Source organism: Bombyx mori, chromosome 22 (assembly GCF_030269925.1).
Source record: "Bombyx mori chromosome 22, ASM3026992v2".
In the NCBI taxonomy this organism is placed as follows: domain Eukaryota; kingdom Metazoa; phylum Arthropoda; class Insecta; order Lepidoptera; family Bombycidae; genus Bombyx; species Bombyx mori.
Genome location: NC_085128.1, coordinates 10,789,627 through 10,802,724, shown reverse-complemented (window position 1 = coordinate 10,802,724; position 13,098 = coordinate 10,789,627). Strand labels below are relative to the sequence as shown.

Sequence of the window (13,098 nt, the reverse complement as noted above, 5' to 3'; positions counted from 1 at the left end):
TAATCTGTGGACTTTGAAAGTTAAATTATGAGATAGATGGCTTAAAAGACTTTGTTTCCAAGCCAGTAAAATTTATTTAAATTTTTTTATGAGATAGATAATTAATGGATGTTCCCAAGTATCATGAAGACCAACAGGTAAGATGAAATAACAAAAATAGTAAAATTTTCCCAGATTGGTGGACTTTCCAATATGCTAAACACTTAATAAGCCAACATAATTCTAAAGTGCTTAAGGCCGAAGAAACACTAAATTAACAAAATAAAACAATTAACACAACTTCGTTCTTCTCATTTCTGCTAAAGAGCACAAATTGTTCGTTGTGAGTGCGTTTCACATTTAATTCAACTGACGTGGTCTTTGTCACAAAAGATTTGATCTTGTAGACTCTACTCCCCTTTGCCTACCCAGTGAAAAAATTAAACAAATAATAATAATTGTTATGACATGTGTCAAAGTCAAAGTTATGTCAAACAGTTATGAAATAATTTCAATGAAAATAATATAGTCAAGAATAGTCAAGATCCAAACTATACTTATTAAAGCGTAAGTACAAGGTTCCTTCTATAATTAACTTAATTAAAAATAAAATTTATTATTATAATTAAGCCAATAGTACAAATAGTAAGAAAATAATTTTAATAATTTCAGATGACCACAAAAATTATAGCTAGTGCAACGGTACGGGCTGTAAAGAAACGAATATTGCCTTCGAGAGCTGCTTTGGTACTAACACCGTCAGCTGTGAAAAAGGTTAAAGAAATAATGCAGAAAGAAGAGGCAAAAGGTTATGTCGGTTTAAAAGTTGGAGTACGACAAAGAGGTTGCAATGGTTTATCATATACGTTAGATTACGCGAAGACCAAAGAAAAATTAGACGAAGAAGTAAAACAAGACGGTGTTACAATCATAATAGACAAAAAGGCACAGCTTACTTTATTAGGTCAGTAAGATGTTAATAATACATTAAAATGGTAATGTAAATGATCAATAAACAACTTTAAAACATCTGTGATAATACTATGTAATTGGATACACTTCGCAATATTGTATTTACGTATGAAATTGAATTAAATTATGAAATAAATTCATTTCAGGCACAGAAATGGATTATGTGGAAGACAAGCTATCTGCAGAGTTTGTATTCAATAATCCCAATATCAAAGGCACTTGTGGCTGTGGAGAATCATTTAGTATATAATTAATCTCATGGATCTATTTAGTAATACTATTTGTATATATTTTGAAGCTTAAAGTTTCATAGCAAAATTGTGTAGTTTGTGGATATGTTTAGTGAGTAATATATTAAAATGAACTTTTAAATTACTATATTATTTTATAAAGGTAATATTTATTTAAAGAGCACACAGTAATTTGTACATCATAAAATATATTAATCAAATTTGTCTTGTGATGATTTTAAATTATGTAGATCTATGAAGGATTACATAGTAGTGGAATTTATTACCAAATCTAATAAATTTGGGAAAAATGGATCTGAACTACACTGATAATAAAATTTCCTTACCATATTATTATGTCACCGTTTTAGTTGTGAACAATTATGCTTTAAGATTCATGAATAAGATTAACATGACTTCCAATGCCATTGAGGCCTTAATTTCATTTCTGAAAGTAGCAGTCATGACATTTATGTTGGCATCTAATTACTTAACATCAAGGGGGCAGTAAAATGATAGATAGATAAATAACAGAATGCAGTGCAATTTTATCAATCATGTTACAACATCTATCACTAATGGGAAATTTTCAAATCACCATAATTTAGAAGAATACATTTCTGTACAAATTACCAATTGGAACAGATGAAGTGATTTGTTCATTCAATTAGGGATTTAATTGTTAAACATGATTCTAAACATTTATAGAGAGAGTATTTAACAACATTCTTAATAACATTTTTATATAAACAATCTTGAAAAGATATTCCATAGTGATATAGTATTAGTGCTTTAAATTGTTTTGTTAATTAAATAAAATCTTCAAATGAACTTTTGTCTGTAATTGCAAATAAACTAGACTTGTATTCTGCAAAGTATACTGAGCAGTATTTAGATATCCAATAAAATGAAGCTTTCCAATAGAAATTCATAGCTGATATCGATGAATCAAATTTTTCATTTTGAACATTATTTCAAAAGTAACAGCAAATACTATAAAATTAAAAAATTGGAAGCTATTGCTAAATTGATGCTTCAATTCATTTTTAATGTTCTACTGAAGACATAGTGACAGTATATTTTGTAAAAAAAATCCAAATTACACAAGAATATCACCCTTTGACTTCAATATCTGTTAAATTTGTTACCTTTTAAAATTAAAACAGCTGTCTGACATATAAGAACGTTTCTGTGGGAAGAATACCCAGCAATCAATTTAAAATTAGTTCCAAATACTCCACGGCAGAAGGACTTAATAAAATTCTCAAATAAGTGAAAAATGTAGCAATATTTCATCACTCAGAAACACCTGTAGATCACTTCCTGTTGACCTAGAATAATGGAATTTGGCAAGGGGCAAGGTTTATGTGAAGAAAAGTCTTAAAATAGAATATTTGGATCTATAACGAATATACATTTACATGTATAGTTAAATACATTTCTGTATAAAAACTATTTAATTTTCGTGTACTTTTGTGTTTGCAGGTAAAGCATCCATCGTAACATAAAAAGTAGGTACGCAGAATACATGTTTTGATCGCAAAGTAAACTTTACCTATTTTTTTACATGCAAAACGAGTATTTTTTTCAAATCTTGACGTACAGTGTAGGTTGATGTTGAGGCCGGTTTTCAAATACCGCAAGTAAATATATATTTTTTCTGATCTAATACATACTTTATACAGGTTCACAAATGACTTCCAAAATGGAGGAAAAACATCGTAAAAAAATCCTAACTGCATAAATTATAATTTGCTTAATTACTATTCACACGGCGCGTTGTGAACTCACACATATAGGTACCACGTTGCCAATTTTTGCCGTGCAGCTGTAAGTCGGTCAGGAGCCGGACCATGGCAATAACAACCTATTTAGAAGGATGCCTAACAGCTTAAGGCCATGCCGACGCATCCACAGGGAACGAGCTGCTTATCACTAGCGGTGGTTGACGGCGAAATACAAACATCACAATGCAATCGGCGGTGGTATCCGGAGACGGTACCTTTCAAAGCGTTACACGCGCCGCACTTGGGCGGTCGATTAACGAACACAGCCAACGGTTCCCCTATGTTACCTGTGATAGAAATATTATTTATTCTATTCATTCCATTATAAGTATAAATTGGCTGTTTAAGCTAAAAGGCATAAGACTTACATAGTGTCAAATTTATTGAGAATAGCTGTCACTGGCTGTCAAAAACTGGTGTCACTTCCTTCGCCATGGTTTCGTGGCTCGTTGATTGAAGTTAAGAAACCATGGAGTTTATTAAGTAGGTACCTACAACACTAATTCTATGTATGAAACCTATGGAAGTGAAACGTCAACAAAAAAATGCGTGCCACTGTGACGACACCTGGCCGCTAAACATGGCGGTTCTAGTGCTGCCCAGAAGATTTTAATGTTATTAGGTTTTATCGATAAACGTTCTTGGCTCATTTTATTTTAAATATTTTTGACTATTAATTATTTCGAGGTCCTGATATACCGATCCGTAGAGGCGTAAGACAAGGAGACCCTCTCTCACCTAAGCTGTTCATAATGGTACTGCAACACGTTTTTGATAATCTTAACTGGCAGGCGGAAGGGATTAGAATTAACAAAGATCGGCTTACACACCTCAGATTCGCAGACGATATTGTCTTATTTTCTGAAACAAGCAAAGGATTAGAAAGAATGATAACAAGTTTAAATGAAGAAAGCGAAAAGGTGGGCCTCAAAATGAACGAAAATTAAACAAAAATAGTTACTAATGATTATATTAACGCCATATACTTGAACGGAAAGCCACTTGAATATGTGAGCAATTACATATACCTGGGAAAACAACTATCATTCGATGACAAAAATGAAGAACTAGAGGTGGAGCGGCGTATCAACATGAGTTGGAAAAAGTTTTGGTCCCTGAAGGAAATCTTGAAAGGGAAATTCCCCCCTTTACCTAAAGAAAATTGCGTTGGATACCTGTGTCCTACCTACTCTTACATACGGATGCCAAACGTGGACATTCAGCACCAAAACAAAAAATAAACTAATAACATGTCAAAAATCAATGGAAAGAAGCGTTCTAAAAATAAGAAAAATACAAAAAGTAAAAAGCGAAAAAATTAGACAAAAAACTAAAGTTATAGATGCCTTACAATATGCTTTAAAACAGAAATGGCAGTGGGCAGGACATATAGCAAGACGCACAGACAAAAGATGGACATTACAGACAACTATGTGGAAAGGACCAAGAGGAAAAAGAAGAAGAGGGCGCCCTAGAAAAAGATGGATAGAAGATATAAAAGCGATAGCAGGAAGCGATTGGATAAGGAAAGCCATGGACAAAGTGATTTGGAAGAAGCTGGAGGAGGCCTTTACCCGAGAAGGGGTTCCGATCATTAATACAGGAGAAAGCAACGTTAGCGAATAAAAGAAAATTAAAGAAATTCTACCCTAGTATATTTAGATATTAAATCGCATGTAATATATTATCATTATGGATTGGAAATAAACAGGCTTTATTATTATTATTATTATTAATTATTTGTAGAATTTATACTTTAATAGGAAGTAAGTATATTGTTATGTGCAAAGATGATGTGATTTAGATGTGTGAAATCTAAGACAGGTCGTGCTTCAAATTTGCCAAGTAAGCGATATGACGATTTTTTAAAGTTGCTACACTGATTTTTTACATATGGCGTACCTACTATCTCTACTACTACTACTACTTGCTACCTCACTCTCAGTTGAGAGTAATTCAAATTTTAGACTTATCAAGGGACCGCGTGATAAAAAAAAACACCTTCAGAACATTTATTTAATTACAAACGTCATTCCTTGCGACTTCCTCTCTAAAATCACTTAATTATTACAAATTTAACGAATTTACAATAGTTTTTTACTCGCTACGAAACAAAACTATTTTATTTAAATAGTTCCGAAGAGAGATTTTGTCGGTAACCTTTTTCCCGAAATATCTAAGCAGAATGTCTAAATATGTTTTGATGATACATTTTAATAAGAGGTATTTATGATTAGTGTCATGACCAATAGATATCTTTATTTTTATCGCTCAGATTAATTGATGATCAATTATCAATTATCGTTTGTTCGACGACTATTGGTGATTGTTCGATCATAAAAACAATTAAATTCCCAATTATTAATTATTTTATATCTAATAAGCAAACTATCACATCACGCCACCTTTTTTATTTTCGGGTTATTTTTATTTTTAATCATTTGTTCGTCATTTGTTCGTTAATGTTCGTCATTTGTTCGTCTTTTATTTATTTATAATTAATTAAACAAATGATCACCCTTAAGTTGCCCCTCCTTACTAGATATCTTTATTTTTATCGCTTAGATTAATTAATTTTGATCAATTATCGTTTGACGACTATTGGTGATTGATCGATCTTAAAAACAATTAAATGAAAAAAAACGAAGCCTTGTAATGTATATCAATCAAGATACTTCTCGATAATAATAATTAAGTTAATATAGACATAAATAAATATATTTTTTAAATAAAATCTTGTTTATAGAGTATATATATATACCAAGTTTATTCTTTCATATTAAATGAATTTCTACTAAATGTCCCTGCAATATATTTCTTTAACTTATAAATAAGTATCATTTCAACAAAAACAGATTTTGTGTGCATTACATTAACATTTTTTGAACTACGTAATGAATTTAGTAATTATTAATTTTATTATAAAATACAAGATCATAACTATCTCCTATTGCATGGTAATGAATAGTATCATTTTAACACGAAAGTTGTACTCCTAAAATATTCTTAAAATAATTAGAAATCACTGAAACTTCTATGTGCTTGTTAATATTCAATATCATTAAAAATAACTGAATTTATTAAAACCGCGCTAATCGTACTTTAAGGACTAATTGGCCGTCTTCACTGACATTTTTTTGTTGAAGTATTGTTGAAGCTTACAATATTTTTTTGATCTACATAAGAAATAAATAGACATTATAAACGCACTTGTTAACAAAACGCTAGTAAATACGGCCATTGCCAGCTGACTGACAAAACCAGCGCATGCGCAATGTAGGCGTGAGGTGATGGTTTGCATAATAGATATAAAATAATTAAAAATTGGGAATTTAATTGTTTTTATGATCGAACAATCACTAACAGTCGTCGAACAAACGATAATTGATCAAAATTAATTAATCTGAGCGATAAAATTAAATATATCAAGTAAAAGGGGCTAACTTAATTGTGATTATTTGTTTAATTAATTATAAATAAATAAAAGACGAACAAACAACTTTTACTTTTGAAAATTAACGAACAAACGACGAACAAATAATTAAAAATAAATAAAATCTGAAAAAAAAGGGGGCCAAATTCAGTAAGCCCACTCTCTGTTAAACAGGTGACTGAAGTTAGCCCCTCAAAAATTTTTTTTTTCATATTTTCTACTTATTTTCTCTTAATTCGTTTGTTCATCATTTGTTCATGATTGTTCACTATTAATAATTGTTTGTTCTGCATTTATTTATTAAAAAATAATATTTAAAAATATACCTACAAGTTAGCCCCCTTCTTGCAATTTTTAATATTTTTTCATCTTTAATGACTCGTAAATATTCATTTTCGATTGTTCTTATATAAAACACGTTTGTTCTCTTTCGAAATTACTCATTTTTTGTTTAATGAACTATTTGTATTAGTTGAATAAATGTATGCAAAATATATGTACTGCGCATGCATCAACTATAATGCCTAAACTTTCTACGCGTTTTTAATCGTCAAAAAAAAAACAATTATAAATCCTGAAGGATCAATTAATTGGTATACAGTTTAATTAAAAAAATTAAAAAATAAATAAATGAAATAATGTGCAAACCAAACTGTTTACCATCCACATTTGATTGTCGGGCAGATAGAAAACGAAAATTCACTCAAAGCGAACCTCGGCCTGCATTTGTGAAACGGCAAAGACTCACTAATACTCACTATTATCAAGAAGATTGAAGAGAGGACTAAAAATGAGATGTGTCATATACCTTTGCCATCTTGTAGTCAAGGTGTAACTGTCAATAATTAGTTACACTCACAGATCTTATAATCAAATAACAATTCAGAAAAAAGGAGAATAGTTTGTTAGTTAGTGGAAGTAGCCAGAATGGGCAAGTGGACCTCAGTTCCTATTACATAAGGTCCTAGGAAGTTTGCGATAGTGAAAATTTATCACAATGTAATATCACTTACTTACTTTAACAGTGAAGGAAAACATTGTGATGAAACCTGGACACCTAAATGTTATTAGGATTTTCTTAGGTGTGTAATCCACCAACCAGCACTAGGCCAGCGTGGTGGACTAAGGCCTAAAAACCCTCTCAATGATAGTGGAGGCCAGTGTCCAGCAAGGGGAGATTTATATGGGCTGATGATGATGACTAGGAAGCTACATATTACTACTACTACTACTACAGTACACATATAATCCTATATATTTACAAACTATAAGTTTGTTGGGTACCTAGAAATTGATAACATTATTTCATATTTCCAGATGTCCAGCCACTTGAAAATAGGTGTAGTAACGACAAAGCTATCCAAGTAGCTCCAGCGCAGGAACACAAAGGCAAGGCAAGTGTGTATTGCCACATCACCCCTTAATATATCTGAAGCAAGTACAAGTAAACAATCAGAACCAGCAAAAAGAAAACTGTTGTTCCTGAGGACAAATTTGACAGTGATCAGTCAAATGCAGAAGGATCAGCTGTTGAGAGTTATCTCTCTATATCTCCACTCCATCAAAGACTTGTGCACTTCATTTATTGAAATTAATATTAATGAATATTAATTTAAATTATCGTGCGAATTTTGTGGTCAAAACATCTAAGTGTATTTTATAAATAAATATTCATTCTCAGTATTAATGTTGTTTTAATCTTCGATTGAAAAATTGGTTCTTAATGAATTTAGTTGGAGCTAAATGCTGCTTGGATTTTAATATTTTCGAATAACATAAACACGTGACTTTAAGCATAAACATATTTTTTGGTTAGGATAATTAAACAGTATAGCAACCCTAACGCCTGCCGCGTCGGCAGCCGCGTCTGATCGCGCGCCGCGAACAATCAGGGACTCTAGTTGTCGGCTCCCGGCGCGACTCAAAGAGTAGCGACCGAACGGCTTTTCCTTTGGCAAGCCGCGTGCGCCCCTTTTCGAGCGCCAACAGTTCACCCCATAGATTATACACTTAATATATTCGAGATAGATGCGCAACTCTCATTTTTATTTTTGCTTTAGTTAAAGCCCGGTCCAGCAGGCGTCGCTACGGTCGATTATTAGTCTCCCTACCCCCCACCAGGCGGCTTTTTTAGTAATTTTAATATTTTTAATAACTCTCTTTATGAAAAAATCTTATCGTTTAGAATCGCTGAAATTCCCGGTAGTACTTATGAGATATTAAGGAATGTTTCATTGTGTTCAGCATTCTAATCGATAAGATCTTTTTATACAGAGAGAAAACAGTTTTTTAAAATAAAAAGCTGTAATTCTCTGTAAGCTATTTAATTTCCCTATATTACAAACAATTTTCTGTTAAAAGATTGTATGAATGTACAATTGTATAAAATTTCGAATAACAATAACTCCTCTAGATTAATCCTACTAGCGTACTTATTAACATTAAATCGATAGTTATCTAAAAGTTAATTAAGTCTGGATAATCAAATCATTCAATGTCAATTAAGTCATTTGTGCGAAATATAAACATGTCAGCTTTCCATTACAAACATAGTAGACAATTTGAATTAAATTTAATAAATTTGTTTCTTAACGATAGCAGTTCTTGCTTAAAGTTGATCGTGACAGATCATGACCTTGTATGAAAATATTACATCTATAAACACTACCTATGCTTCGTCATACAATAATTGTCATTTAAACTAGCATTGTAGAGATAATACACACACTAAAGTGAATACTAAATTATTCTTAGCATTCTTATAAACATTTAGAAATTTAAGAAACGATTAACCCACAATCATGTTATCATGTGACATTTTGTTCTGCACAAACGTTTTGTTACATAATTTGAAAAACAAAAAAAAATCAAAAAATGTTTAAAAAATGTAATGATGATTTAAAGTACTCTTAAATATTGATAGTTTGTACTTAATGACGCTTATAGTAATCTTAGACATGATTACAATAGTTATACTTTTATTCCCTATCTAAATTATTTCTATTCTGACGTTTCTGATGCTTTAGCTTTGGTAATACTAGATGAAACAAACAGCAGATTGAAAGAAAATCATCTTAAAGTTAATTACATTCATTACAAACCATTAGTTTGCATTTTATTACAAAAGAAACTGATGTTCGTTACATGCAAATGAATTATAAACATACACATACAAACATAAAATGTAAATTTATCTTTTAATCCAAATTAAATGTACATTAATATTACATCTAAATAATAGAAAGGGTTTCGAAAATTTTTATTGCACTCAACAGCAGACGAGCACGCAACCCGGCTCATGATAAGTGGTCACCAGTGCTTATAAACTTCAGCAGTGCCATAGGGGTTGCTGTCTATCACTTAAGTTTTAATAAATTATTAATATACTCAGTCACAAGCATATTGATTTCACATAATGAAAATGTAAGAAACATAATCATGTTTGGCATTTTCATTTATATCTGCTCATACAGAAAACACAACTTAGCAAATATATTCCACAGTTAATCTAAATAATTGCAAATAATGCTTTTGAAGACCGTTGACTTTTGATCATTAATTAAAATCATCTTCACGTAGAATTTACAAAAGGTTATTTACAAAAATTTATATCAGTATTTTCATATATTACTAACTTACTAATTACAACTATTCAAACGTAATACTATAACTATAAGAACTAAGCAACCTATTTTAAAACAAAATTGGCATCAATTTAGTTCTTATGAACTATTTCAATTATTAATTTATAAATTATATAAAAAAAATTAAGATCCTTGAGAGTTCACGTTCCTTGCTGAATCAGTTTCTCTTCTGAAACGGAGAAACAAAGTATCTTAAGTATGTAACAAATATTGAAAAAATACGACCATGAAAAATTTAGTGTTAATGTAATCATACTTACAAATTAATATATTACATAACACGTTCTGGTTCAAATATAGTGCATCAATCTTTTCATATTTCAGACATTTTAGTGCTCCTTATAATTTTTCCATAAAATTTTGTCATTATCAAACCTTTGTCTACAAAAATTAAATCATTATTTTATATTGGGTAGAAGGATGAACGTGGTCACAGGCCACTTGGTGTAACTTGGTTATCAAACACCAGGAAACAAAACGTGAATGCCATCATCTAACTTTGGATGTGAGATCAATTGTGCTGTATTTTATTTAAACAGGAAAGCATGACTGATTGATCATTCCAAAAAACTAGTTCGGACCCACTTGACAATAAGCATATAATACGCCGAGTTGCAAAACATAAATACTTCCACCCACTTGAGACAATTTTATTATCTGAGGTGTGTGTGTGATAGTACGAGACTTAATACCGACTGTTTTGATCAAAACTTAACATATGTGATAGCTAGGCAGCAGAAATAGGAAGGACCATTAGTTGGTGCTAATTCATTTAATTATATTATGAATAATAATTCTGTTAGCAAATAATATACCGGGAAAATAGTGTAAACTCACCGTTATTAAGGCATCCGAAATAGCATTTCATTTTCGATCTTCGAGGCATGCTGATTTTTAATAATAAACTTTCTGTAAGAAATGAAAATAGTTACACAGGCTTACGAAACGCTAACGAAGAAAAAAGTATTGGAGCCAAGTTATGTCTAAAGAGAATTCAAAACAGAGTTTCTCAATGTCTAATCGTCTAATATTCTCATAAAGCTAAAAGTTGCTCTAAATTAATACTACAACGTAAAATAACTCACACCAAGATAAAAAAAAAACGATTTAAAAAATTAAAGCGTTACGACATTTTGAAAACTTTTTTTTTTTTGAGATTGTTTTACGGCCCTGGAATTTTGAAAACTTCAAAGCAGTGTTTCCACTTACGTTTTTTTTACCACATTTTACCCTAGTTTCTTTTGAATTTATCCCTAAAATTTCTTAAACAACTTTCATAAATCCTTTATATAGAAAGCATAAATAAAATACAGAAAATAAACCACAGCATATTATTTAATGTAGGTATATATAATATAAACGCCCCCAGAAGATCATAGATCTATAGGATTAGAATTTTCAAGAAAGTCGACGCATTGCTTTTATATTCTTTTGCTGCACGCAACCTAACACTGTTCGGTTCTAAAATTGAGCAATTGTTTGCTGGCAAAGTTGGGAACTTTCTATGAAGCAAGCCGTTCAGGGTTTCATTAGAAAGCCTGTTTCTTTTGTCAGTTTTTACATTTGAGAACACTGAATAATCTTTCCACCTCAGTCTTTGAAGAAGGAACTGCTAGCAAAAGTGAAATGACAATTACAAGGTTTTCGTAAATGAAATTACCATGATAATCTTTCATGGTACATGAAGTACCTGTATATTATAATACAAGTAAGTTCTGGTGACATCAACGAAAACAGGTAAATAAAAATTTGGCGGATTATACTTATTGGGATTCTGGGGAATCCATAAGAAAAAAGCAGTGGCTTAATCTATGATTTACTTTACTAGGGGGTTACTGTTGAATCAAACCTTCTTTATAGTTTTTATACACAACTCTGTTTTATTCTTTTACTTGTCAACTCGACTTAATGTCATTCTCTCCATAAAATAAAATGTTCATTGTTTTACTTTAATTATCGTTTATTTTAAAATTCACAAGAGTTACTAGTATAGGCTTTGCTTTTTACCCAGAAATATCCTAAATCCTGGAATTTTTAAATTGTCTTTATCATCCAAAATATCAGCTATTTTTCCCTAAAAAAGAGAGAATTCCCTAAAAGTGGAAGCACTGCTTCAAAGTACGCTAACCTTTTTTATTGAGTCAGAACTCGTATCTGCCATCTAGTGAGTTTATTAGTTCATTAAGGCCAAAACGTTTCAAAAATGACCTCGCCGGTTCCTAAAGATGACGCTAGTTGAATGTTCTTTTCCTTTGTATGGGAGTTGCACCCCCCTGGTTCACCCGCAACCACCGAAGCATACACACGAGAATACGTCCGCACCTCGCTCGCTACCATTCCTTTTCGAACTTGTTTGTGGGACCCTCTGGAGTATTCATACCCAGTGCTCCAGCTGGACAACACAAAAACAGGATAATTTATATGCCTATCATTCTTAAATAATTTAGTAAATAAATAAATTTTGAAAGATAAATAATGAACATATTTACTTATTTGTTTATATTACCTATGTGAATTCATAACCTATCTTTTTTATACCTTCATAACGATAGGTAGGAGGATGGAAAAAATGTATTTGATCTAACTTTACGCTAATGCACATTATTTCATTTATTTATTTTTTAATTTTTTTAATTAAACTGTATACCAATTAATTGCTCCTTCAGGATTTATATTTGTTTTTTTTTTCACGAATAAAACCGCGTAGAAAGTTTAGGCATTATAGTTGACGCATGCGCAGTACACATATTTTGCATACATAATACATTTATTCAACTAATACAAATAGTTAATTAAACAAAAAATGAGTAATTTCGAAAGAGAACAAACGTGTTTTATATAAGAACAATCGAAAATGAATATTTACGAGTCATTAAAGATGAAAAAATATTAAAAATTGCAAGAAGGGGGCTAACTTGTATGTATATTTTTAAATAAATAAATGCAGAACAAACAATTATTAACAGTGAACAATCATGAACAAATGATGAACAAACGAATTAATAGAAAATAAGTAGAAAATATGAAAAAAAAATTTTTTGCGGGGCTAACTT

At 31.0% G+C, this 13,098-nt stretch overlaps 2 protein-coding genes and 1 long non-coding RNA gene across 4 annotated transcripts in view; 2 read left to right on the top strand and 1 right to left on the bottom strand.

Annotated features, from left to right (window-relative positions):
- Positions 1-8,046, top strand: part of LOC134200994 (uncharacterized) — a 37,647-nt gene extending 29,601 nt beyond the window's left edge. Inside the window, exon 3 of one of the 2 annotated variants that reach the window (XR_009976134.1) lies at positions 7,719-8,046. The gene's annotated coding sequence lies outside the window, so the exon portion shown is untranslated. Of the gene's footprint in view, positions 1-2,666; positions 3,256-7,718 lie in introns of those variants that run through there. The other variant, XR_009976135.1, reaches the window with a different exon arrangement.
- LOC101738886 (iron-sulfur cluster assembly 1 homolog, mitochondrial) lies at positions 401-2,012 on the top strand. Its single transcript, XM_004926383.5, has 3 exons — positions 401-546; positions 652-943; positions 1,098-2,012. The coding sequence occupies exons 2-3, from the start codon at positions 652-654 to the stop codon at positions 1,199-1,201; spliced, it is 396 nt and encodes a 131-aa protein (XP_004926440.1). The 5' UTR covers positions 401-546; the 3' UTR covers positions 1,202-2,012.
- Positions 8,047-8,709: 663 nt separating the features above from the next.
- Positions 8,710-12,487, bottom strand: LOC134200920 (uncharacterized). Its single transcript, XR_009976032.1, has 3 exons — positions 10,883-12,487; positions 10,306-10,426; positions 8,710-10,214 (listed from the first exon to the last, which is right to left on the bottom strand). It is a non-coding gene; the product is annotated as an uncharacterized LOC134200920 (long non-coding RNA).
- Between the last annotated feature and the right edge of the window lie 611 nt (positions 12,488-13,098).

Bases quoted from the DNA above. Each gene is read 5' to 3' on its own strand.
- LOC101738886 (XM_004926383.5), top strand. From the start codon at position 652: ATGACCACAAAAATTATAGCTAGTGCAACGGTACGGGCTGTAAAGAAA. The intron at 944-1,097 runs GTCAGTAAGATG...AATTCATTTCAG, and splicing joins GGCACAGCTTACTTTATTAG to GCACAGAAATGGATTATGTG.